Source organism: Pelophylax lessonae (genome assembly GCF_965119305.1).
Source record: "Pelophylax lessonae genome assembly, chromosome: 3".
In the NCBI taxonomy this organism is placed as follows: domain Eukaryota; kingdom Metazoa; phylum Chordata; class Amphibia; order Anura; family Ranidae; genus Pelophylax; species Pelophylax lessonae.
In genome coordinates, this window is record NC_138770.1 from 677,396,314 (window position 1) to 677,423,405 (window position 27,092).

Here is a 27,092-nt window from a genome sequence, read left to right on the forward strand (position 1 = left end):
ACCTTGCACACTCAATGCCTCTCCTCCGACTGGGGCAGTTACATTGCAGCTGCTGAAATAAAACCACTGGGAACCCCAGTTCCCCCCAGCCTCCCTCTGCCACCTTGCACACTCAATGGCTCTCCTCCGACTGGGGCAGTTACATTGCAGCTGCTGAAATAAAACCACTGGGAGCCCTAGTTTCCCCCAGCCTCCCTCTGCCACCTTGCACACTCAATGCCTCTCCTCCGACTGGTGCAGTGTCAGGAACTGCCGGGTGTACCGGAGTGCTGGGGCGGGCCAGGGCTCTCCTCTCCCCTCCCAGCTCCTCTCTGACTACAAATATGAAGCCCGGTGAGTCAGAAGAGTCAGATCGCTGCGAGACACGTGTCTGCTCCATCCAGGGGCCCCAAGGTTGGGACATCAATGCTTGGCAGGAGGGGGTCAGTAGGGGTGCCCATGCAGGGACAGAGCCCCGCACTTCCCCCCCGACAATTCTCACCGCAAAAAGAAACAGAGGAAAAACTTTGCTGAAAGTTGAGCAAAAGAGAAAAAAAAGTTTGCAGGAAGGCGCATGCGCAGAGTCTTCCCAAAATTCAAACAGCTGTGCAAGGGACAGAGAGAGAGGGAGATTGTAGAGAGTGGCCACCATGGTGGACAGGGGGCCCCTCCTCACCTCTGCCATCATCTTCTACCTGTCCATAGGGGCCGCCATCTTCCAGGTTCTGGAGGAACCCAACTGGAAGCAAGCCACCAAGGACTTTGATGAGAGCAAGACGAAAATCCTGGAGAAGTACACCTGCCTGACCCTCAGGGACCTGGAGGACATCCTGGAGGTAAGATGCTGGCTGGTGGTGGGGAGGAGGGCCTTATGGTGGGCACACAGCTTTGATTTTCTTATTGGATTGGCATGCAAATTGATCAAATCCAAAAATCAATAAAATAGCCATAATTTTCCTTCTGGTCAGTTTAGATTGGATTTGATCAATTGATCAGCCAGGGGTGGGAAATTATCGATTATTTTGCATCTGTTGGTAGCAAAGACTTTGTTGTTGTAACAATATTATATGTATGTATATATTATTTATTGTTTTGTTCATCAATACAATCATAGTTTAACCAGAGGTGGTAACGGGCGCGATCCATAAGTTATCAGCATGTCTTTATCTTCTCTGTTTCCACCATCTCCTAATCCGATCGTATCCAAGAACAAAATCAACTTTTTCCTGTGAGTGCGTTTCTATCAAGTTGGTTGTTAGCGATTCATTGATTATTCCTATTGAAAGAGGTTGATTTATTTTCTGATCCATCTCTTTCAATAGGAATAATCAATCAATTAATCGCTAACAACCAACTTGATAGAAACGCACTCACAGGAAAAAATGGATCATAAGAACAAAGTCAACTTTTTCCTGTGAGTGCGTTTCTATCAAGTTGGTTGTTGGCGATTAATTGATTATTACTATTGAAAGCGATAGATCAGAAAATAAATCAATCATTTTTATTGAATCATGTTTAGCCACCATAAATGTGACCGTATACCATACAATGTGATTGTACGATCTCCTTTATGGCCCGTACACACGATCAGAAAATCGTAACGAAAAATACAGATCGTGCGATTTAATCTGATCGTTAGTAGGCAGCTTTAATAGCCGATCTCAACAGTTCATTCGATTTGACAACTGCGTAACATTTTATCGTACGATTTGTGTTTAATCAGCACGGTTGTCGCTCGGAAATACAACACATTACATCACTTATTATTTTTATTCTGAGAATTTTCGTAACTTTAGTAAAATTTGAATTTTCGATATGAGATAAGCATGCAAAAAAAAAAAAAAAAAAAAAAAGACAATCGTTCATCTGATGATCTCATGGTGTGTACCAGGCATTAGACCTACCATCAATTATGTAGTGAAAGGGCTCGCCTGACTTGTTAGAATTGCAGTTAATTGTTTGTCCTCAAATTACATAATTTGGTAAATTTAATTTCCCCACACACGGTGCAATCTGATTGTACGATCTCCTTTAGATTTGCCAGCAATATGTAGTGCAAGATCCTGCCTGACTGGATCCAGCTTGATGGGACAGTTTTGGTAGGTTGTTTCATTGTTTTTTTTGGAAGTCTAAAGTTGATTGTAATGTTTATGGTACACAAAACGAAGTATTGTCAATCAATTTCCTGTTTAGGAGAAAACTGTGGGGAAAAGATCGTTCAATGTTTCCTTCTTCTGCTCAGAGTTGTTGGTGAATGTTTCTGGCACTATACACTTAAACCATATTGATCGATCTACATTCTGTCCGGACCGATCAGAATAATTCTGTTGAAATTAATTGATTTTTTGAGCAAAACCGATCGATGATACAGAAGGTGTCTTTGCAGTAATTCAGAGGTTCAATCACATTGGCTGATTCTGTGACGGATCGTAGTGTGTGAATGTGTGTGTGGTCACCATTGGACTGGGTGCAGCTCAGGGAGGAAATGAAATGAAACCTTTTTTTTTTTTTTTTTTTTTCTTTGTTACAAGTTTTGTTTTCAAAATTTATATAGTTTGTTGCCATTTGTTTATATAAACTTTTATACTTTGTTGCCAGTTGTTTTTATAAAGTTTTTTTATACTGTGTTGCCAGTTGTTTTTATAAACATTTTATACTTTGTTGCCAGTTGTTTATAAAAGCAACTGGCAACACAGTATAAAACTTTACAAAAAAAACTGGCAACAAAGTATAAAAAGTTTATAAAAACAACTGGCAACAAAGTATAAAAAGTTTATAAAAACAACTGGCAACAAAGTATAAAAAGTTTATATAAACAACTGGCTACACAGTATAAAACTTTATAAAAAACAACTGGCAACAAAGTATAAAACTTTAAAAGTTTTATACTTTGTTACAAGTTGTTTGCAAACTTTTTATATATATATATATATATATATATATATATATATATATATATATATATATATATCTATATCCTTTGTTACACATCTCTAGGACTCAGCTGTTACATTTTAATAATAAAAAAAACATTTGAAGTGTAAATAAAACCTTTCCAGAATTAAAGGCTCCGCCTTATAGATCGCAAAAAAAACATGTCTTCCTAAAGCTGATCCCTCGCACCTGTCTGCCTGGAGGGGATCCCCCTGCAGCTTTCACTGGTGGTGGGACATAAGAGAGCACACTCCTTTTAATTGATTTGATGCCCCCCCCCCCCCCCCCCTCTTGTTAAATGTGTATTCCCTTTGTTAAATTGCAATCTGCTGCAATATTGTATTTTATATCCTAGAACAGCTGTTGGGAGGTTGGGCACTTTTATCTGTGTGTGTTTGTGGGGGTTGTGAAGGGCTTGTGGTCCCCTGACCCCACTCTGTCTGATGCAATAGAGTCCCAAAGATTCAGGCAGTGCAGTGAGCTGCACACAGCCATCTGTAGAGCTAGGGGCAACCCAGTGTAGGTGATTAGAAGAAAAACACCCAGGAGGCTTCAGAGAAAAGGGGGTATGGGGGCTCCTTTCTGATGCAATAATATCCCAAAAATTCAGGCAGTGTGGTGAGCTTCACACAGCCAACCATAGATCTCGGGGCAACCCAGTGTAGGTGATCAGACACAAAAACACCTAGAAGGCTTCAGTGGGAAGGGGGTGTGGAGGGCTCTGGCCCCCCTGACACTACTCTTTCTGATGCAATAATATCCCAAAGATTCAGGCAAGACAATGAGCTGCACACAGTCATCTCTAGGGCTTGGGGCAACCCAATGTAGGTGATCAGAAGTAAAAACACCCAGGAGGCTTCAGAGGAAAGGGGGTGTGGAGGGCTCTGGTCCCCCTGATCCTACTCCTTTCTGATGCAATAATATCCCAAAGATTCAGGCAATGTGGTGAGCTGCACACAGCCAACTCCAGAGCTCTGGGCAACCCAGTGTAGGTAATAAAAAAAGTAAAAAAACACCCAGGAAGCTTCAGAGGGAAGGGAGGTATGGAGGGCTGTGGTCCCCTGAACTCGCTCTCTGATGCAATAGAGTCCCAAAGATTCAGGCAGTGCAGTGAGCTGCACACAGCCATCTCTAGAGCTCAGGGCAACCCAATGTAGGTGATCAGAAGCAAAAACACCCAGAAGGCTTCAGAGGAAAGGTTGTATGGAGGGCTCTGGCCCCCCTGACCCTTCTCTTTCTAATGCAATAATATCCCAAAGATCCAGGCAATGTGGTGAGCTTCACACAGCCAACTCCAGAGCTCGGGGCAACCCAATGTAGGTGATCAGAAGCAAAAACACCCAGGAGGCTTCAGAGGAAAGGGGGTGTGGAGGGCTCTGGTCCCCCCTGACCATACTCTTTCTGATGCAATAACATCCCAAAGATTTAGGCAAGACTGTGAGCTGCACACAGCCAACCATAGATCTCGGGGCATCCCAGTGACCCAGTGTAGGTGATGAGAGAAATAAAACGCCCAGGAGGCTTCAGAAGGAAGTGGTGTAGAGGGCTCCGGTCCCCCTGACCCCACTCTGTCTAATGCACCAATGTCCTAAAGAATCAGGCAGTGTGGTGAGCTTCACACAGCCATCTCTAGAGTTCGGGGCAACCCAGTGTAGGTGATCAGAAGCAATAAAACCCAGGGGGCTTCAGAGGGGAAGGGGGTGTGGAGGGCTCTGGCCCCCCTGACCCTACTCTTTCTGATGCCTAAATCTTTGGGATTTTATTGCAAGACTGTGAGCTGCACACAGCCAGCCATAGATCTCGGGGCAACCCAGTGACCCAGTGTAGGTGATGAGAAACAAAACGCTCAGGAGGCTTCAGAAGGAAGTGGTGTAGAGGGCTCCGGTCCCCTTGACCCCATTCTTTCTAATGCACCAATGTCCCAAAAATCAGGCAGTGTGGTGAGCGTCACACTGATAACTCTCTAGAGCTCTGGGCAGCCCATTGTAGGTGAAGAGAAGCAAAAAACACCCGGTAGGCTTCAGAGGGAAGTGGGTGTGAAGGGCTGTGGTACCCGGAACTCGCTCTATCTGATGCAATAATGTCCCAAAGATTCAGGCAGGGCGGTGAGCTTCACGCAGTCAACCATAGATCTCAGGGCAACCCAGTGTAGGTAATAAAAAAAAAAAAAAGTAAAAAAACACCCAGGAAGCTTCAGAGGGAAGTGGGTGTGAAGGTCTGTGGTCCCCTGAACTCGCTCTATCTGATGCAATAATGTCCCAAAGATTCAGGCAGTGCAGTGAGCTTCACACATCCAACTTCAGAGCTCTGGGCAACCCACTGGTGTCACGAGAGGTAAAAACAAACACTCAGGAGGCTTCGACTAGAACTTCTATCATTGGATTCAGACTTTAAGGGACTTGTTGTCAGCAGATGATGAGAGCTCTTTTGCTGACCTTGGCCCTAGTGTTAGAGGATGTTTTTCCCTTCTAGAAACTTTTGACATGGTAGAAGTTAAATAATGAGTCATGGGGTAACAATATAGACCTTTTATTGATCTACACTGCTTTATCTATCAACACAGGGGTTGAACAAACCACCAAGCTGTTTAGGTGTGCTGGGACTTTTGGTTCAACAGCAGCTAGATTGAGAAGATTTACCCATCCTAGCAGTAGTCTCCCTTTTGAATGTTTGCAGACGTTGATTGTATGCTGAGCCAGATGGGGTGACAGTATAGTGCCTGTGGCAGCGGCAGATGCAGTCACCACCTTGGTGGGTGGTAAGGGAGGTCAATGGGACAAGCTTGCTATGATCTTTATTATGCCTTTTAGGATAATCCTGCTCTACAGCTGCCTGCACCCCCTTCTTCTCTTGTTATATGCATGCTCCATTAATCTTGCGCTGCATGTAGGTGGTCATTGTTAATGAACTCCTCCATGCTTCTGCCAAGGGTCCCGATGGGAACTGCTGTATTCAGTGAAACACAATATGGGTCAAATTCAGCCTCTGAGTGGCCATTGGCAAGATGCCCTTTAGGGCAGAGGTGGACAAATGTAATATGAAATTTCTGAAGCCTGTCCAGGTCATGGTGTTTTTAAGAAGTCAACTCTATTGACAACTACAGAGAACCTCCAAAAAAAAAAAACAGATGCAATTTGAAGGAGTGCTGGCTACCTTGTTCCTGGGATTTGTCTAGCCCTGCATTGAAGTGAGTAAAAATATACACACACGTGTTTGCATTGTGCAGGAAAACAATGCCCCTCTTTAAGCCCTTAGTTTGCATGATTGAGTACTGAGAATAAAGGCCATGCAACCCAACTGTCTGCTTAAATTTATGGCCTCGTTGTAGATCTAGGCAGCCTGGATCCTCAAATACTCCAAAGCTTCCAAACTCTACTTTTTTTTTTTTTGGGGGGGGGGGGTCCTTTTTTTTTGGGGGGGGGTCCTAGATTTATTGCTATCAGAATCCAAAGCTTTTGAGCTGCAGGTCTGTTGGTAGGGAGGAAGCTGAGGTCCTCCCAGGTGGTGAGCAGTCTTAAGGACCTTCGTGTTTTATACCAATGGTGGAGAGGGGATGGAGGGTGCTGGTTTGCTAGCTCCCTCCCCGGACCTCATGGGTGCCTGACCCATAGGTGTAGGACTGTCTCTCTCAAAAAGGCCAAGAACCTCTGCTGTGTCATGTCTGAAGATCTCTTCACCACATATAAGGTGTATGGTATGGGTGCTCAACCTGTTGCCCTCCAGGTCCACTACAAATCCCATGAGGCATTGCAAGGCTGACAGTTACAAGCATGACTCCAAAAGGCAGAGGCATGATGGGACTTGTAGCAACAGCTGGAAGGCCACAGGTTGAGCACCCGTGGAGTATGGTAATCAGCTATACCATGTCCCTTCTACAAGGCAGATTCAGGGATTTCTTTGAAGGTACAGGGGTCTTTTAATGAGACAGGTGGCCAACACCATTAAATTCTATGGGGGGGGGGGGGAGGGATTTACTAAAACTGATGCACACAGAATTAGGTTTTATTGTCAAAGCCTAAAAGCACCTATATATAACAAACATGTTATACTTACCTGCTCTGTGTAATGGTTTTGCACAGAGGAGCCCAATCCTCCTTTTTTCCAAGGTCCTTTGGCGCTGCTCCTGGCCCCTCCCTCCTGTCGAGTGCCCCCCGAGCAAGTAGCTTGCAATGGTGGCACCCAAAGAGGCGTTCTCTCGTGTCCATTCAGACACAGAGCTGTGGCTCCGCCCTGCCCCCTCTCTCCTCTCATTGGCTCACTGGCTATGATTGACAGCAGCAGGGGCCAATGGATCCCGCTGCTGTCTCAGCCAATGAGGAACGAGAGTCCCCGGAGGACCGAGACTCTCATACACATTGTTGGATCAAGATGGGGCTTGGGTGAGTATTGGGGGGGGGGGGGCTGCTGCTTTTAAAACCTTCAGCCTTTAGAACACATGTGTCAAACACAAGGCCCGTGGTCCGAATCTGGCCCTCCAGGCCATTTCATGTGGCCCTCGCACCTTTCCTGCAGCGGCAGAAGAGCTCTAGCCCCCCTCTTTCCCTCCCCCAGACCTTCTGCTTTCCAGCAATGCCTCCAGCTTCTTCCCAGCAGCAGCTCCTCGAGGTTAGGGGGTGCACTGTGATGTAAGGGATAGTGGGGGACTCAACTTCTGATGGTGGGGAGGCTCTTCACGTCTTATGCAAGGTTAGGGGATGCTCTGGACATCTGGTCTTACAGATATAACCGGCCCTTTTGAGGGCAGTCATATTGTAGATGCAGCCCATGATTAAATTGAGGTTGACACCCCTGCTTTAGAACCACTTTAATTGAACAAGGTGATGTAAGACGCTGATTGGTTACTATGCACAGCTGCCGCAGATTCTGTGGGCACCAGTTTTGGTAAGGCTGGGTTCACATAAATGCGAATTTGGATGGGTTTTTAACCACATCCAAGTCTTCTAATGTGAATGTGACCAGCTTTCAATAGAGCCGGTTCACACAAGTGTCGGGCAACCGTGGTACGCTTTTAAAAAGGGTCCTGTGCGTTTTTGGGTCTGGTTCAGGTGCGAATTCAGGCAAAAATGTGCACCGGACGGCAAACCGCAGCCACATTTATGTGAACTACAGCCTGAATCTCCCCTTATGTTTGCTGTCAAACCTGTCTGAAAAGTTTTACTGTCTGTGGTAGAACATGTTCTTATATTTGGCAGGCTGCCCCCTCGGCTGTTTAGTAGAGCTTGCCCATCCCTGCTATTATTGTTTGTATTGTACATCATTTCTTCATCTCAGAACTGTTATTTCAGAGACCAGTGGCTTGCTGCAGCTGTCTCGGCCATACATCTACGCAGTGCAGCAGGAGGAGGGAGACTCCATGGCAAGGGGGTGTAAGAGCCAGATGTAGTGATCACAGTGCTTGATTCCATGAAATATGGACAAAACCAGCGAGGGTTCCATCCAGAATTAAAGTAACTTGGCTGACTACAGGTGCCCACTGGAAAGTTTTTGATCTCCATATTATTCCCTTGGAGATGGGTTCTTGGACCCTCTGTTGGCTATTTGGTTCCCAGGATCAGATCTGTATTTCACACAAAGGTGTAGCTCTCACACTGGCTGTAGATGACGTTCCAATAATCTGCTGAGTTGTGCATTACACTGCAATAATTCCACAGGCGTTGATATGGCTGAGCACATCAAGGTGAGCACACACAGGCTGATCGCACAAATTTCAAATTTCATCATTTTGTGTTGAATGATTCATCGTCCTGAGCGCTGTGCGGATCACCGCCAAAACAACGGAGACGCTTCCAAGAGTCAGATTGGACTTTGCCCCATTTTCTTATTCTGTTCGCTCCTGTTCCTCTTTTTTTTTTTTTCTCCCTTGGGCGGTTTCATTTTTATGTAAGTGTATTGGAAGTCAGTGCACAATGGCAGCTTAGCTGCATTTCCAGTACTGGTGTGTGCTATAGGCTCAATATTAAAATCTAGGCTGCTTGTGTGACCTCACCACCACCACTGGAGATTTTAGGCTGCTGTGTGACCCCACTACCACCTCCGCCGTAAATTTAGGCTGCTTGTGTGACCCCCCCCCCCCCCCCACCACCACCACCACCGCTGGAAATTTTAGGCTGCTTGTGTGACCCCAGTACCACCACCGTCTGGAAATTTAGGCTGCTTGCGTGACCCCCCCACCACCGTCCGGAAATTTTAGGCTGCTGTGTGACCCCACTACCACCTCCGTCGGAAATTTAGGCTGCTTGTGTAACCACCACCACCACCACCGCTGGAAATTTTAGGCTGCTTGTGTGACCCCACTGCCACCTCGGCTGGAAATTTAGGCTGCTTGTGTGACCCCCCCCCACCACCACTGTCCAGAAATTTAGGCTGCTTGTGTGACCCCACTACCACCACCGTTTGGAAATTTAGGCTGCTTGTGTGACCCCACTACCACCACCGTCTGGAAATGTAGGCTGCTTGTGTGACCCCACTACCACCACCGTCTGGAAATTTAGGCTGCTTGTGTGACCCCCACTACCACCACCGTCTGGAAATTTAGGCTGCTTGTGTGACCCCCACTACCACCACCGTCTGGAAATTTAGGCTGCTTGTGTTACACCCCCCACCACCACCGCCACCACCGTCGGAAATATGGGCTGCTTGTGTGACCCCACTACCACAACCGCTGAAAATTTAGGCTGCTTGTGTTACACTTTTTATTATGTATGTATATACAATTGTGATTGGCTTACTTGCTTTTTTTTTCCTCAGAAGTATTTACTAAGATACAAGTTCAAATTTTTGGCCCCCTAAAACAAAAATGTCATTTTTGATGAAATACGCCCAAAGGGAAACCACATCTAAAGGGATGCAGACCCAGCCACTTCCCTCATTAGAGCCCTGCAAGTGCAGCAGCTGATTGATAATTATAAAGTTGCTCCCATTCACATTTACTGTGCACATGGGACACAGACAAACAAATGGCTATTTCTTCAGAATAACCTTTAGATTGTAAGCTCCTTGAAGGCAGGGACTGATGTGAATGTGCAATAATATATCTAAAGCACTGTGTATATTGACAGTGCTATATAAATAAATTAAATAACAAAAGGTAGGAATCTACAACATAGGTTTTGTAAAAATCCCTGCAATGTACAGAGATCACCCAGAGGAAATCTTATTATTATTATTATTATTATTATTATTATTATTTAGTTTTTTTTTCTTCAAAAGTGGAGTTGCCCTTTAACCTAAACATAACTTTCACTATTGATATTTGGATTGTTAGCTGTGTGACACATCACCACTACGTCACTTATTTTTTTTCTAAGCCATCCAAGGTTTTACTTTTTCGTAGCTGTGACCCGACAACAACATATTTCTCTCTTTCAGCATGTGGCAGTTGTTGGGTCGTCTGAGTCACAGAGATAAATGATTCATTGCACTTTGTTCCCGCTAACCGTACTCCACTCACTACTTTCCCTCCTTGATAACTTTCTGCAAACTTTAACAACTCCTTTGCAGTTGGATGGTTTGTACCCAATATTTGTTTTTAATTTATTTATTTTATTAAAATATAAATAAATAAAAAAAAAAAAAAAAATATATATATATATATATATATATATATATATATATATATATATAATATATGTATTGTGTGTGTGTGTGTGTGTATGTATGTGTGTGTGTATATGTGTGTATATATATATATATATATATAAATAAAAAAAAAAGGGGGGGGGGGGTCAAACCTCCAGACTTGGGTTGGGTGTAGACCGCCGCTAAGCACAAGTCGAATTTTTAGATGTGATAACAGCAGATCGGAAAAAAAAAAAAATATCAGCTTTGGCGAGCGACTGATCGTCTTAAGCTGGCTCCCCTCAGACTCATCTGCAAGGTGTGGTCTGTGAGATAATTTCTGAACACGCTCAGGCCGCGGCCGCTGCGCTGAGAATTGAGCCGTCTCTTGTTTTTCTCCACGTTGTGCTGGAACGCAGCAGTGACAGAATGTTTAACATTAATGCTCTCACTTTACCCGCCAATTACTGGATTATCAACAACTTTTTTTTTTTTTTTTCTCCCTTGTTTCAGCCGCTTGGAATTCTATTCGTGCGTGCAATGGGTGAGAATTGTGGCCTTCCTTTTTTTTCCTTTTTTTTATAATTTCAGATACTGGGCGGGGGAGTGTTTTTATGTATTGCCATATGCTTAACTGTCAGACATGTGCTTGTGTGGTCACCCCCCCCCCCCCCCCCGCCATTCCAATAGCTAAGACTCAGAAAAAGGTTCCTGCGCTACTTTTTGCCAATTTTCATTGCCGCTTGCGTAGACTTCTGTTTTATGAAGTCACAAGCCGAAATGTAATCGGCAGTGCAAATCGCACTGATGTGCGGCTTTGAAGTAGCACAATTTCAAAGCTGCACTGGTGTGAACAGGGGCTTAATTTTTTGTATTTCTAGAGCAAATTTCTGATTTCTTGGTGTATTTACTTCTGACCTGTGCAAACAACTCCTGCACTCCTCCTCTGTGCAGGAGTTTCCTGTAATAAAGACCGCTCACTCCTGCTCTCTCTCCTTGTGCAGGGAGACTGGTCTGGTCTCCGCCCACTCCTGTAGTTTTTTGTGCAGGCATCCTGTAGTGGGTGGAGCTTGCTGGGCCCCTCCCACAGCTCTGCTCTCCTTGTGCAGGGTAAGAGGTCTGGTCTCCACCCACTCCTGTAGTTTTCTGCAGGCAGCCTGTAGTGGGTGGAATCTGCTGCACCCCACAGCTCTGCTGTCCTTGTGCTGGGTGAGTGGTTTTGTCTCCGCCCACTCCTGTAGCTTTCTGCAGGCAGCCTGTAGTGGGTGGAGTCTGCTGGGCCCCTCCCACACCTCTGCTTTCCTTGTGCAGGGAGACTGGTCTTGTCTCCGCCCACTCCTGTAGTTTTCTGCAGGCAGTCTGTAGTGGGTGGAGCTTGCTGGGCCCCTCCCACAGCTCTGCTCTCCTTGTGCTGGGTGAGTGGTTTTGTCTCCGCCCACTTCTGTAGTTTTCTGCAGGCAGCCTGTAGTGGGTGGAGACTGCTGGGCTCCTCCCACAGCTCTGTTCTCGCTCTCCTTGTGCAGGGTGACTGGTCTGGTCTCCTGCACAGGCCATGCACAGCACAGTGATGTCACTGCTACATTTACAAGGCAATATTTGGGTTTGCGGAGGCATTTGGTGCACACAGTGGATCTATACATTTTGGGACAACTGAACAATGTATTTAAATTGTAGTTTGTGTGTGGTGTGTGTGTTTTTTTTTTTTTTTTTTTTGCCAGTTTAGCTTTGAATCTCCTCCTGCTGAGGGGGGGGAAAAAAAAGGGGGGGTACTGAGAAGGGGCGGGGGAAGTACCCCTTGCTAAGACAATTCCCTCTTGCTGCCCACACTGCTATTCTTTGCTGTATTGCAGCAATGCATCTGCCTGTGAGTCTTTAGGATCCTACAATTCTGGTGTGTAGGACTCTAGGTTCCCCATTATGTGCTGTAGTTTCTCCTGCTGGCACATACTTCAATTCAGGATACAATAGTACCAAAGGTAGCTGGCGCCTAAATCATTAAGCGTCGTATGGGAACCAGGAATCCAATGCTCCTGGAAGCATCAGGTTCTGAGGATTCTTCAGACGGTGGTAACTTTTCAATACAGAGCAGATTGGGGATGCATGTGTAGGAAAAGTGAACTTTGAAAGATGAGCAGGGGAGTAGGAAAAGCTCTTCAACGTGAATTCTATAGATCCTTCAGGTGGCGGTGACCCTGCAATACAGTGCAGATCCCAGACATGGGTGGTGGAAGAAGTGAACTATGGAAGTAGAGTAGCAAAAGTTCTTCAATATAGATTTTGAGGTAAGCTATGGAAGGTGCCTACCAAAAGGACTTCGATATGGATTCTGAGGAAGTATGGAAGGTAAGTAGCAAAAGGTCTTCATGGATTTTGAGGTGAACTTTGGAAGGTGAGTAGCAAATTGTCTTAAACAAGGATTTTGAGGTGAAGACCTTTTGTTACTCCCCTTCTATTGTTCACCTCAAAATCCATGTTGAAGACCTTTTGCTACTTACCTTCCATAGTTCCTCAGAATCCATATTGAAATTCTTTTGCTGCTTATTTGCCATAATTCACCTTAGAATCCATGTTGAAGACCTTTGCTACTCACCCTCCATGTTTCACCTCCGTATCTATGATGAAGACCTTTTGCTACCCCCCCTTCAATAGTTCAACATTTACAAACAAGTCCATTCTGAATGTGGCCAACCAGAGGCGTAACTAGAACCTTCAGGGCCCCAGTGTAAGAAACCATGAAAGGCCCCCCCCGGTCCCCTGACTGTGGCCCTTCCCTTCAAGCCTTGGGCTCTTACCACTGATCCTGGGGCCCTTTACTCTTGTATCGGGGTCCTGTACTATGGTCCCAGTGGGCCCCCTTCCTACCATCTTGGGCCCCCCCCCCCACGGTGGTGGAATGCCAGGGCCCGGTCGAAAGTGTGACCTTTGTGATCCTGGAAGTTCACCCACTGGTGTCAGTAGTTTATTTTTTGGAATTTTAATTGTATTATTTTTTTATCATTTTATTTTATTTTTTTACAATGTCACTGACTATGACTCTGTCCATTCAGAAAAGGAAGGAGCTGGTAAATTACATATTTACCGACCCCCTTCCTGGTTCTCTATTCTCTGCAGCAGCTGGCAGGAGAGGGGAGGGAGCACAGTGGGGGGACCAGGGGAGCACACAGGGGCCCAGAGACAGCAGAACACAAGTGAACTGGATAGGAGGAGTGGCGGGGGCAGCATACAGAGGAACCAATCTCCTCCATTTTCCTCCTGCAGCTACAGGGGGGGAAGAAGGAGGACAGTGATTTCTCTACATGCTGCCCCCGCCACCCCTCCTATCCAGGTGCACAGGGGAGCCGCACAGGCCCCCTGGAGCATGGGGCCCGGTTGCAATTGCAACCCCTGTAGTTATGCCCCTGTGGCCAACTACTAGACATATCCATTACCTGAATCAATGAGAACCTTTTTAGATGTATGAGTGATTTGATAGGTTCCCACTGATAAGCCTACAGGTCTGCTGAGCATAGCCGACCTTACAAGTGTATGAAGCCTTCTGAAGATCCCTTATACGTTAAGTGGTTGGGACATGATTACTCATCTACGTATCCTCAAGATTCCGGCTTTGTGAGGATGTTTTTGTCACCTCTCACTAATCGCAGTTCAGAGATGAAGACCAAATCCTTTTTCCTTTGTTTTTCTTTCTTCTTCTTTCTTCTGGAAAGTTCACGCTTGCTGTTTTAGTTTGGGCTCACAGATAAGTAGTTAAACCAGTTTTCCAACTTCCAGCGTTTACTCAGCCTGACTCGATTAGGAATGCAGCACTTGTATGATGTGGAACTATGTATAGAAGTGTTTGTGTTCATGGCTTGTCCTATTTTGTGGCCGTTTAGCATTGATTGTTTGACAACATCTTCCCCTTTCATTTTCAGGCTTGGGTGCTGGAGGGCTGAAAACATTTTTTTGCCTGTGGACGTTAGCAATGGCTTGTATACTAAAGGCCAAAACGCCAAAGAACCAAGGCCATAGGCTAAAAGATCCATCGCTGAGAATTGCAGGTCGATGAGCAACTTGCTTGTCTGTGCTTTCTTTGCACCATGCTAAAAAAGAATGAAGCTTACAGGTCCACCTGGTTGTTCCAGACAATTTAAAGCTGAAATTAATGATTTTATAAACTTTAGGACAGGAAGGAATTTTAGTAAAGCCGAGACATACTATTAGACATTCTGCATTAAAGGCTTCTTGCCTTCCTCCTTTAAAGGGTTCTTTAGAATGTGCATTGAGCTGCACAGGTGCAGGAGTTGGGTCATTCCAGCTCACCAAATCAAGATAGCTAAAGACCCCAAAGCTGAGGAGTAGAGTTGGGCACTGGTGAGGAAACACCCAACCTCATCACTGGCTAAACCCTTCTGATCATAATGGCTGAAGACCACCACAAAGCCAGGAAGATGATTCCAGCACCATCAAGGGAGCCCAACCTTTTCACCGAAAAGGGAGTTGCGTCATCCCAGCTTAGCCAATCAAGACTGCAAAGCCAGGGAAAAGATGTGAACACTGTTGAAGGCACTCACAGTCCTGTCCCTGGCAAGGAGCTGCACATGTGCAGGAGTTGCGTCATCCCAACTCTGCCAATCAGGCTGAAGACTCAAAAGCTTGGGAGAAGATGTAAGTGCTGGTGAGGGGGCTTGCATCATTTTCACGAGAAGCGAAGGGAGTTTCGTAAGGTTTAGTTCTGTTTAAAAACTTTCAAAAAGCAATTGTTCTCATGCTTTGTTCGGTTTGTGGCCCCATTGGTGATCAGATCTTAGCTTGACTGCTCACTCTGGCTTTTTTTTCCCCATAATTATAGGTCTCCTAATCCTCTTGTATTGTATTATAACAAGGGTTCAAGAGGTGGCCAGGGGTTCCTTTTAAGCTGTGGCTGATTGACCTCCAATCTGATGGTTACTATCAGAATTCTGAGGACAACATCGCTTAAAGGAGAGCGAGCAGCATGACTCTAAATATTTTTTTAGTCTGCAAGGGTGGCATTCTGACCAATGTCAAGGGGGACATTCTTTCCATTGACCCCCCACCACCACCAATGTCAAGGGGGACCTTCATTCCATTGACCCTACCAATGTCAAGGGGGACCTTTATTCCATTGACCCTACCAATGTCAAGGGGGACCTTCATTCCATTGACCCTGCCAATGTCAAGGGGTACCTTCTTTTCATTGACCCTGCCAATGTCAAGGGGGACCTTCTTTTCAATTGACCCTGCCAATGTCAAGGGGGACCTTCTTTTCAATTGACCCTGCCAATGTCAAGGGGGACCTTCTTTTCAATTGACCCTGCCAATGTCAAGGGGGACCTTCTTTTCAATTGACCCTGCCAATGTCAAGGGGGACCTTCTTTTCATTGACCCTGCCAATGTCAAGGGGTACCTTCTTTTCATTGACCCTGCCAATGTCAAGGGGGAACCTTCTTTCCATTGACTCTGCCAATGTCAAGGGGAAACCTTCTTTCCGTTGACTCTGCCAATGTCAAGGGGGACCTTCTTTCCGTTGACTCTGCCAATGTCAAGGGGGACCTTCTTTCCGTTGACTCTGCCAATGTCAAGGGGGACCTTCTTTCCGTTGACTCTGCCAATGTCAAGGGGGAACCTTCTTTCCCTTGACTCTGCCAATGTCAAGGGGGAACCTTCTTTCCCTTGACTCTGCCAATGTCAAGGGGGAACCTTCTTTCCCTTGACTCTGCCAATGTCAAGGGGGAACCTTCTTTCCATTGACTCTGCCAATGTCAAGGGGGAACCTTCTTTCTATTGACTCTGCCAATGTCAAGGAGGACCTTCTTTCCGTTGACTCTGCCAATGTCGAGGGGGGGGGGACCTTCTTCTCCATCGATTTCCCCCCCCCCCCCCCCGGCCAATGAATCATTTTTTGCAGGGGTTTCCTTAGACCTGAAATATAGTTTTAGTTCCTCCTGGGGTAAATGGGTTGAGAAAGGTTGTTTCAGCATCACAGCCCATTGAAATATTAGTTTTGGGTAAACTCCCCTTAATTCCGCACTTTGGTAATGTTGGCGTTTTTTATTTAGAGAATTTCTTGTGTCGTATATTAAAACCATCTGGGTGGGATGATGATGACATCGGAGGCCTCTGGGCTGCACCTTGCTGTCAGCACACAGCGTGCCTCTCAGTGTGCACTGGCTAATGTCAGCTGATTTCTTCTAAGATTGTTGTTTTTGGCTCCTGCTGGAGACTCGGCAGCCCGTCCCGCTCTGTGGATGTGCCAGGGGCCCGTCACTGTGTTCAGCTTCGGTTCTTCTGGTAGAACGAGGTCAGCGTGCTCCTCATTGTTGGAGAAATTCTTGACCTACTTCTTGCCCAACGATTTGTCACTTTGGCACCGGAGAACTCCTGGTGTCTCGGCAATCTATTCTAAGACTCCTCAATATTTTTCTGGAGGAAATCCGGATGGCAGGATCAGAGAAAGTTTTGTATTTTGGAACAAATATATATATATATATATATATATATATATATATTACAGTTTACCTCTCCGTATTGTGGAAGCTCACATTTTCCTAAAATAGCCAAAAAATGGAGAACCAGCGTTGAGTTGAATGTGAGGTCGGTGTTCTCTGGGGATCGCCACGCCATATGTCGGTGCTATATATACATATTTGTATATGAATGATACAGAGGGGCATTGTACGTATGGCAGTCAGTGTACGCCCGTGTCGGATAAAGACACCCTGTGTGTTTCTGGCCGGGTTCTGGTCTCTGAATGCATCCTCTGTTTCCGCGAATGTCTGGAACTTTCTGAACTTCTGCAGTCAGTAAAAGTTGTAGTTCTGCTGAGTCAGCAAAGAGAGTGCTGAGAATGTTCACGGACGGCTTGTGTTATCTGCTGCAAGACTTTTTGTAGCCTTCTGTGTGTTTAAGAAGCCGCCCAACCTCACTAAAACTCAGGATATTTTATACAATGTGGCACTGCTGTAATCAAAAATAAATTTAAATCCCCCACCCAGCTTTCCCTTCAGTCTTGCAAAGGTATACAGCAAGGGTCCTCAAACTACGGCCCTCCAACTGTTGTGAAACTACACATCCCATGAGGCATTGTAAAACTCTTGACAATCGCACACATGACCAGGCATGATAGGAATTGTAGTTCCTGAACAACTGGAGGGCCATAGTTTGAAGACCCCTGATATACAGGCTCCTCTTTTGGAGGGGGCGGGTCAGTGACCAAGCTTTAATTCTTAACTGCAGTGTAAAAAAGTGAGGTCACATCCTGACATGAATACTCGGGGCTTCCCTTCTGTTTTGCACATTTTTACCGGCTCCATTAGCACAGGGTTTCTCAACCAGGGTTCCTCCAGAGGTTGCTAGGGGTTTCTTGAGAAATTTGCCTTTCAGATGAGCTCCCTCTAACACTGGTGACCTTTTTAGCCATCTGTAAGGGGGGAATTCCTCCCCCTGACCACCAATGTAAGGAGCATTCTTGCCACTGACCACCAATGTAAGGAGCATTCTTCCCACTGACCATTCTTCCCACTGACCACCAATGTAAGGAGCATTCTTCCCACTGACCACCAATGTAAGGGGCATTCTTCCCACTGACCACCAATGTAAGGGGCATTCTTGCCACTGACCACCAATGTAAGGAGCATTCTTGCCACTGACCACCAATGTAAGGAGCATTCTTGCCACTGATCACCAATGTAAGGAGCATTCTTGCCACTGATCACCAATGTAAGGAGCATTCTTGCCACTGATCACCAATGTAAGGAACATTCTTGCCAGTGACCACCAATGTAAGGGACATTCTTGCCACTGATCACCAATGTAAGGAGCATTCTTGCCAGTGACCACCAATGTAAGGGACATTCTTCCCACTGACCACCAATGTAAGGAACATTCTTCCTACTGACCACCAATGTAAGGAGCATTCTTGCCAGTGACCACCAATGTAGGGACATTCTTCCCACTGACCACCAATGTAAGGAGCATTCTTGCCACTGATCACCAATGTAAGGAGCATTCTTGCCACTGATCACCAATGTAAGGGACATTCTTCCCACTGACCACCAATGTAAGGGGCATTCTTCCCACTGACCACCAATGTAAGGAGCATTCTTGCCACTGACCACCAATGTAAGGAGCATTCTTGCCACTGATCACCAATGTAAGGAGCATTCTTCCCACTGACCACCAATGTAAGGAGCATTCTTCCCACTGACCACCAATGTAAGGAGCATTCTTCCCACTGACCACCAATGTAAGGAGCATTCTTCCCCCTGAGCAGCAAAGTAAGGGGCATTCTTCCCCCTGAGCAGCAAAGTAAGGGGCATTCTTACCCCTGAGCAGCAAAGTAAGGGGCATTCTTCCCCCTGACCACCAATGTAAGGAACATTCTTCCCACTGACCACCAATGTAAGGAACATTCTTCCTACTGACCACCAATGTAAGGAGCATTCTTCCCACTGACCACCAATGTAAGGAGCATTCCTCCCACTGACTTTTCTACCCATCCAGCTTTTCTTTGTCCATGACCAGCTCCTGTGTCCCGCACACCTTCTCTTGTTGGAGGGCGGAGTGTGTTTTTCAGCAAACGTCAGCTCCTCGTGTCTCCCCAGGGGGTAAGATGTGTCCCCAGCATGCTTATCTCTGACACGCGGACCGTATCGGAGTCTACACTCCTCCAGCGCTGTCAGTTTGCACCTGCTGCTGGTGAAAGAGGAAGTTGGTTTTGCTGACTCCAGCGTTGGGTTTCCTGCCGCTTGTGGATCTGCTGAGGAAGAGATGAGGCTGCAAGAACACAGATGTCACTTGGCCCTCGGAGTAGTTGGAGGCCCCGTGTCACTGTGTGTGCAGAGGTGACCACGCTGAAAGCACCTTAGCCAGCACTTGTGAATGAACCCTCTGCCCCGCCCTTCCTCCACCATTAGTGGTGCAACCAGGCTGGGTCCACTTTGTTGTCCTCTGTTAAAAACTTTTCCTCTCCTCCCTTTTTTTTTTTTTTTTTTATTATTATTATTCTTTATTTTTTTTGTTTTTATTTTTTTTTTATAATATTATTGTTGTTGTTATAGGAAGAAGTAGAACATCCTCACTTAAGAATCTTAAGTCTTGGTGCCCAACTCCTGGTGCTTGGACCTACGCATTCTCTATTGGGGGCATTGATTAGGGTAATAGCATTGATCTCTACCAGCCTCATGTATCGTCTTCCTAGTTTCGTATTGTCTTCTGCAGTGCCTCCCCAGCCTACAATGTATCCTGTCCTCACTCTCTGACCCTCCATTTCCTCTATTAGGTCTGCAGTCTCTGACACTCCTCTCAAGCATTACCATAGCCCCCAACTGTCCCTGATTTGGAGGGATTGTCCTTGGTTTGGAACAAAGTTCCTCTCTCCACCTCATTTGTCCCTCGCTTTGGTCTGATCTATATAGTTGTACATAAAATGCACTTTTTATCTTTAAAAATGTTTTTTTTTTTTTTTTCCAGTGCTTAACCTTTCAGCCAATTTCTAAATTGCTGTACTTCTAAATGTCAAAAGCCAGTATAAAGGAATAGTATTAAAAAAAAAAAAAAAAAAAATTGTGGATTTAACGAATCCCTTCTTTAAGGGGACATGGCGGGGGGGGGGGGGTGTCTTATGCCTACATACGTCTGTAAATAAAGCCTAGACCCCCCCCCCCTTTTTTCTTTCTTTGATAAAGTAATCACATGTCCCAGGAGGCTGGCACTGTATGAGTGGGGAGCTGGCTTTGGTTCCTCAGGAAGGCACAGCTGGTTCCCATATACAAGATGGCAGCATCTTAAACCCGCAACGGTAAGGCCTCATGCACACCGGGCATTTGCCTATCTCTCTTAATTCCCCCCCCCCCCCCCCCATTTCCTCTTGGCAGCAGCCATTTTGGCAGAAAAAAATACCTGCCTTTTGTAAAACGTGTCTAGGCGCAAGAAGCGCTTGGGCGTTCATTTAATTTCTTTGGCCAGAATAATTTATTATCTAAATTAATTATTGCTTGATGCGCCTAGCATTAACGTGCATTTAGACGCATGTACATGTACTAATACGTGTGTGTGTGTGGGTTTTTTATTATTTTTTTTTTTTCTTTTCTGCCTCTAAATGCCTAAGTGTGCATAAACACATAGGCTAAAATGTAGGGGGATTTAGAGGCAAAAGAAAAAAAAAAAAAAATCAGATACCCCTAAATGCAGTGTTAAAAATATCCAGCATGCACGAGGCCTAAGAAGAACTGGCTTTGGGGAGACAGTGCTGGACCCCAGGTACTGGTAAATACCGGGTTTTTTTTTTTTTTTTTTTTTTTTTTTTTTAACAACCGCAGCTGCAGTATTTGTAGCTTCAGACACTTTTTTACCTTTTTTTTTTTTTTTTTTTTTTTTTTATTGATTTATTTATTATTTTATTTTAAAAACAAACTGAAGTTTCTCTACTTCTTTATTTATTTGTAAGTGACAGTTAATTTGGAGGATTCCAAAGTTCCCCTGTACAAGCAAGATGCAAAATTAAAAAAAAAAAAAAAAAAAAAAGGAAGAAGGAAAAAGAAAACATAAATTTGAAAATGTATTTTTTTATTATTTATTTAATTTTAAACTTTTTTTTTTTTTTCCTTTCTTCTTTTCTCCCTTCCCTTCCACTTTTTTTTATTTATTTATTTTTTTATTTTAAAAACAAACTGAAGTTCCTCTATTTATTTATTTGTAAGTGGCAGTTAATTTGGAGAGAAAAGAAAACATAAATTTGAAAATTATTCCTTTCTTCTTTTCTCTTCTTCCTTCCCTGTTGTGTTTTTTTTTTTTTTTTTTTTTTTTTCTTCCCAGAGACTTTCAATCGTAGGCTGGCTGTTCTCGTTATTGCTCGGTTGATCTCTTGTTCACTATCTGGATATCTCTTCTCTGAAAGCTTGCCATGTACAACCAGAATTACACTTAATTGTATTTCTAGATCAGACGGAGGTAACGGGTGACTGGGGATGGGCCCCTGTGATAGACAAAGGGCCATTTTTCACATCTAGCGTGAGCTTCGCTTGACCTGAGCGCTCCCACAGCAGTGACGCGTGTTGGTGGCCCCGGCTGAAAAGGCTCCATTGTGATGGCGATGTTCCATTCCCGCAGCCCCGCTCTGGGTGTCTCCCTGGTATCGGTTATCCCTTCTATCTGAAATGTTTCCATTGACCGTGATACAATGGGGTTGATTTACTAAAGGCAAATAGACTGTGCAGTTGCACTCTGCAAGGGCAGTTGCTCAAGAGCTTAGTAAATGAGGTAAAGCTTCACTTGACCAAGAACATCCAATCATGTGCAAGGAAAATTAAAAAAAGCAGCATTTTTGCTTGCATATGATTGGATAACGGAAGTGAGCAGAAGCTCTGCTCATTTACTAAGCTCTGGAGCAACTGCACTTTGCATCGTGTACACTCTATTTGCCTTTAGTAAATCAACCCCGTTGTGTCATGATCAATGGAAGCATTTCAGATAGAAGGGAGCAGACATGGGAGTAAGTCACACATGTGCAAGTCACAAGCAAGTCTTCACCTTCAAGTCTCCAGCAAGTCCCAAGTTACTGTGGCGAAAAGCAAGCAAGTCAAGTCGAGTCCCTGCTAGAAGTCTCAATTCCTCAAACTGGTGACTTAAGTCTGACTCAAGTCATGTGACTTGAGTCCCCCACCTCTGGAAGGGAGAACTGATACCAGAGAGATACATAGAGTGGGGGCTGCAGGAATTGAACATGCACAGTCTATTTTCCTTTAGCAAATTAACCCCTTTCTATTCTTTGCACTAACTGTTCATTTCCAGGATGTTTTTTCGGAGGTGCGCCCTTAATTCTTGTTCCAAGTTCCTCCACCCCAAGCTCGCTCCTCCATATCTTTATGGACCTTGCTTTGTGCACTGGTCCAAATCATTTGGAGGGGGGGGGGGGGTTATGGTGTGAGGTTGGTTTTCAGGGGTTGGGCTTGGCCCCTTAGTTATAGTGAAAAGAACTCTTAACCACTTAAGCCCCGGAGGATTTGGCTGCTAAAGGACCAGGGGTTTTTTTGCGATTTTTTTACTGCGTGACTTTAACGGACAATTGCGCGGTCGTGCGACGCTGTACCTAAACGAATTTGACGTCCTTTTTTTCCCACAAACAGAGCTTTCTTTTGGTGGTATTTGATCACCTGTGCGATTTTTTGATCACGCGCTATAAACAAAAAAAGAGCGTAAATTTTGCAAAAATAACAATATTTTTCACATTTTTTTATATGAAATTCCCCAAAAAAAAAAGTAAAAATCAAAATTTTTTAACATTTTTCGGCCAATTTGTTTTATGCTACCTATGTTTGGTAAAAAAAATCGCAAAAAGCGTATTTTGATTGGTTTGCGCAAAAGTTATCGCGTTTACTAACAAAGAGAAAGATTTTTGTCATTTTTGGTGTTTTTTTTTTAACGCGTAATGGCGGCGATCTGCGATTTTTTTTTCGGTACTGCGACATTGCGGCGGACAGATCGGACCCTTGACTGACATTTTTGACACTTTTGGGGGTACCAGTGACATTACTGCAGTAATCAGTGCTATACATATGCACTGTTACTGCAAAAATGACACTGGCAGGGAAGGGGTTAACTTTATTGGACAGGGAGGGGTTAAGTGTGTCCTAGGGGCGTGCTTTCTACTGTGTAGGGACATGGCTATTGGTGTAAAAGCAAAGATCAACCGTTCTACATAGTAGAACGGTCAGATCTTTACTTTTACACAGGGAGAACTGACAGGCAGCTTGTTTACACAAGCTGCTCTGTCTTTCTCCCTTCACAGGAGCGATCGCAGTGTGACTGGCGGACATCGAGTCCGCCGGTCACACGCACTGACTTGCCTGTGAACGAGCCGCGGCGGGCGCGCGCCTCGGCGGGCGCGCGCCCGCTCGCTATAGGCTCGCAAGTCAGTGACAGGCGAGTGACGTACCGATACGTCACTCTGCCTGGCCGGGGCTGACCGCCGCAGTATATAGTCGTGCGGCGGTCGGCAACCGGTTAAAAGGAGTTTTTAAGTCAGAAGGTGCATTTTATGCATTAGGATAAAAAGCCTTCTGTGTGTAGCATCCCTAATACTTACCTGAACCCCCTCTCTGTCAAGCGATTGTTCCTGGGACTCTCTCCCTCTTGATTGGCTGAAATATATGCGTGGCGCCATTGGCTCCCGCGGCTGTCAATCAAAGTCCAGTGAGCCAATCAGGAGAGAGAGCGGGTGGGGCTGAACGGCAGCTCCGTGTCTGAATGGACACGGAGCTGCAGCTTGGCTTGGGTGCCCCCATAGCAAGCTGCTTGCTGTAGGGGCACTCAATAGGTGGGAGGGACCAGGAGCAGGACCGGGAAATCCGAGAAGAGGAAGATCTGGGCTGCTCTGTGCAAAACCAACTACACAGAGGAGGGAAGTGTAACATGTTTGTTAATTATTTTTTTTTTTTTTTTTTTATTAAAAAGACTTTACAATCACTTTTATGGCATCAGCATCCCGAGACATTTTGGACAATTTCATTCTCCCTACTTTGTGGGAGGAGTTTGGGGATGGCCCCTTCCTGCTTCAACATAACGGCACACCAGTGCACAAAGCAAGGTCCATAAAGACAGGGATGAGCATGTTTGGGGTGGAGGAACTTGACTGGCCTGCACAGAGTCCTGACCTCAACCCGATAGAACACATTTGGGATGAATTCGAGTGGAGACTGAGCCAGGGCTTCTCATCCAACATCAGTGACTGACCTCACAAATGCGCTTCTGGAAGAATGGTCAAACATTCCCATAGACCAGAGATGGTGAACCTTGGCACCCCAGATTTTTTGGAACTACATTTCCCATGATGCTCAACTACAATGCAGAGTGCATGAGCATCATGGGAAATGTAGTTTCAAAACATCTGGGGTGCCAAGGTTCATCATCACTGCTATAAACACACTCCTAAACCTTGCGGACGGCCTTCCCAGAAGAGTTGAAGCTGTTATATTGGGCCAACTCAATATTGAACCCTACGGACTAAGACTGCGATGCCATTTAAAGTTCATGTGCGTGTAAAGGCAGGCGTCCCAATACTTTTGATAATATAGTGTAGTTGTTTGTGGGGCTGTCATCAGTATATCTCTTGACCTGCATGGACAAAGTACAAGTTTGCCTTAACGTTGGGGTGATCAACCTGCGGCCCTACGGACTAAGACTGGGATGCCATTGAAGTTCATGTGTGTGTAAAGGCAGGCGTCCCAATACTTTTGACATTCTAGTGTCTCTTTGACTTCATCTAATCTCAATAAATGTATTCAGCATCCTGCGCCAATCAGCTGATCCTGCTGTGACATCGAACTGAAGAATACGCTTTGTCCGATAAGAATCCCGGCAATGTATCTCTGAGCGCACAGATTCCGGAATCACAATGGAAACATTTTAAGATAAAAGGGGGGACTGAGACTGGAGAGACACCCAGAGCGTCACCGTGGGAATGGAAGATCGCCGTCACAATGCATCATTGTAGCCGTATTAACGCACGTTCTACATAAGAATATTGTCTATGATGATTTATTTTTGCACGGAGTATTATGGACAGAACTTTAATGTAGCACATGCACTAATACGGCTACAATGAAGCATTGTGATGGCGATGCTCTCCTCTCGCGGTGGCGCTCTGGGTGTCTCTCCAGCATCATTCCGCCTTTTATCCTAAATGTTTCCATTGTGATTGCGGAATCTGCACACTCAGAGATACATTGCCGGGATTCTTATCGGCGCACAAAGACTTTGCTTCAGTTAGATGTTACAATGGATCCGTTTGATTGGCGCACATTGAGGGAATTTATTTGGAATCAGACGAGGTCACTGATGGGTATCAATGCAAACCTGCACTTCCCTATTCCAAAAAAAAATCTGATTGGTCTGTTTGCACGAGTGCCGTGCGTTAACATGGTGCAAAACACTTATTTTACCACAAATGCACAGCAGCATGTGTACTGCAGAACTGTGCATTGCCATTCTATTTGAATAGCACTTTCAAGGCAATAAGGCAGTGGCCTCCAAACTGCAGGGGCCAGATGGGGCCCTTTGCTTGCTTTTATCTGGCCCTTGGGGCATTATTGCCCCCTCCCCCCCCCACTGTCAGCATCAGTAGGGCATACTTGATGAGGCACTATTGCTCCCATTGACGCCAGGGATGGGGCACTATTGCTCCCATTGACGCCAGGGATGGGGCACTATTGCTCCCATTGACGCCAGGGATGGGGCACTATTGCTCCCATTGACGCCAGGGATGGGGCATTATTGCTCCCATTGACGCCAGGGATGGGGCACTATTTCTCCCATTGACACCAGGGATGGGGCACTTTTGCTCTCATTGACGCCAGGGATGGGGCACTTTTGCTCCCATTGACGCCAGGGATGGGGGCGCTTTTGCTCCCATTGACACCAGGCATGGGGCGCTTTTGCTCCCATTGACACCAGGCATGGGGCGCTTTTGCTCCCATTGACACCAGGCATGGGGCGCTTTTGCTTCCATTGACACCAGGCATGGGGCGCTTTTGCTTCCATTGACACCAGGCATGGGGCGCTTTTGCTCCCATTGACACCAGGCATGGGGCGCTTTTGCTCCCATTGACACCAGGCATGGGGCGCTTTTGCTCCCATTGACACCAGGCATGGGGCGCTTTTGCTCCCATTGACACCAGGCATGGGGCGCTTTTGCTCCCATTGACACCAGGCATGGGGCGCTTTTGCTCCCATTGACACCAGGCATGGGGCGCTTTTGCTCCCATTGACACCAGGCATGGGGCGCTTTTGCTCCCATTGACACCAGGCATGGGGCGCTTTTGCTCCCATTGACACCAGGCATGGGGCGCTTTTGCTCCCATTGACACCAGGCATGGGGCGCTTTTGCTCCCATTGACACCAGGCATGGGGCGCTCTTGCTCCCATTGACACCAGGCATGGGGCGCTCTTGCTCCCATTGACACCAGGCATGGGGCGCTTTTGCTCCCATTGACACCAGGGATGGGACGCTTTTGCTCCCATTGACACCAGCGATGGGCCAGATGGGGCCCTTTGCTTGCTTTTATCTGGCCCTTGGGGCATTATTGCCCCCCCCCCCCCCACTGTCAGCATCAGTAGGGCATACTTGATGGGGCACTATTGCTCCCATTGACACCAGGGATGGGGCACTTTAGCTCCCATGGACACCAGGGATGGGGCACCATTGCTCCCACGGATGGGGAACTGTTTTACTCCTGCTGGCCAAAGTGCAGCCCACCCCCACCTAAAATTTGAAGGACCGTAAACTGGCCATTTTATTTAGAAGGTTTGGAGGCCCCCTGCTTGCACCAGCAGTATCCACTACCTCTTGCGGTAACTTTTATTTTTTTTTATTTTATTAGACCTTTTTTGAAATGTCACTTTGTGACATTTCATTCAGTTCTTTTGGTTGCAGTGCAATGCGATGTTTTGGATTGCATCTAAAAAATGACATTTCCCCCTCCCCTCCTACCGCCTTTCTCTCTGCACAGGCTTTGTTACAGGCCAATGATGATGTCACCAGTACTTTTACAAAGCAATATTTGGGTTTGCAAAGGCATTTGTTGCGCACAGTGCGGATTTACTGCATATCCTTTCTGGCCATTGAGGAA

At 45.8% G+C, this 27,092-nt stretch overlaps 1 protein-coding gene across 2 annotated transcripts in view; it reads left to right on the forward strand.

The window, feature by feature from the left end:
* Nucleotides 1–466: 466 nt before the first annotated feature.
* Nucleotides 467–27,092, forward strand: part of KCNK5 (potassium two pore domain channel subfamily K member 5) — a 68,394-nt gene continuing 41,768 nt past the window's right edge. Inside the window, exon 1 of one of the 2 annotated variants that reach the window (XM_082249309.1) lies at nucleotides 467–815. In XM_082249309.1, the coding sequence (XP_082105435.1) occupies nucleotides 630–815 (186 nt within the window). In that variant the 5' untranslated portion in view covers nucleotides 467–629. The remainder of the gene's footprint in view (nucleotides 816–27,092) is intronic. The other variant, XM_082249310.1, reaches the window with a different exon arrangement.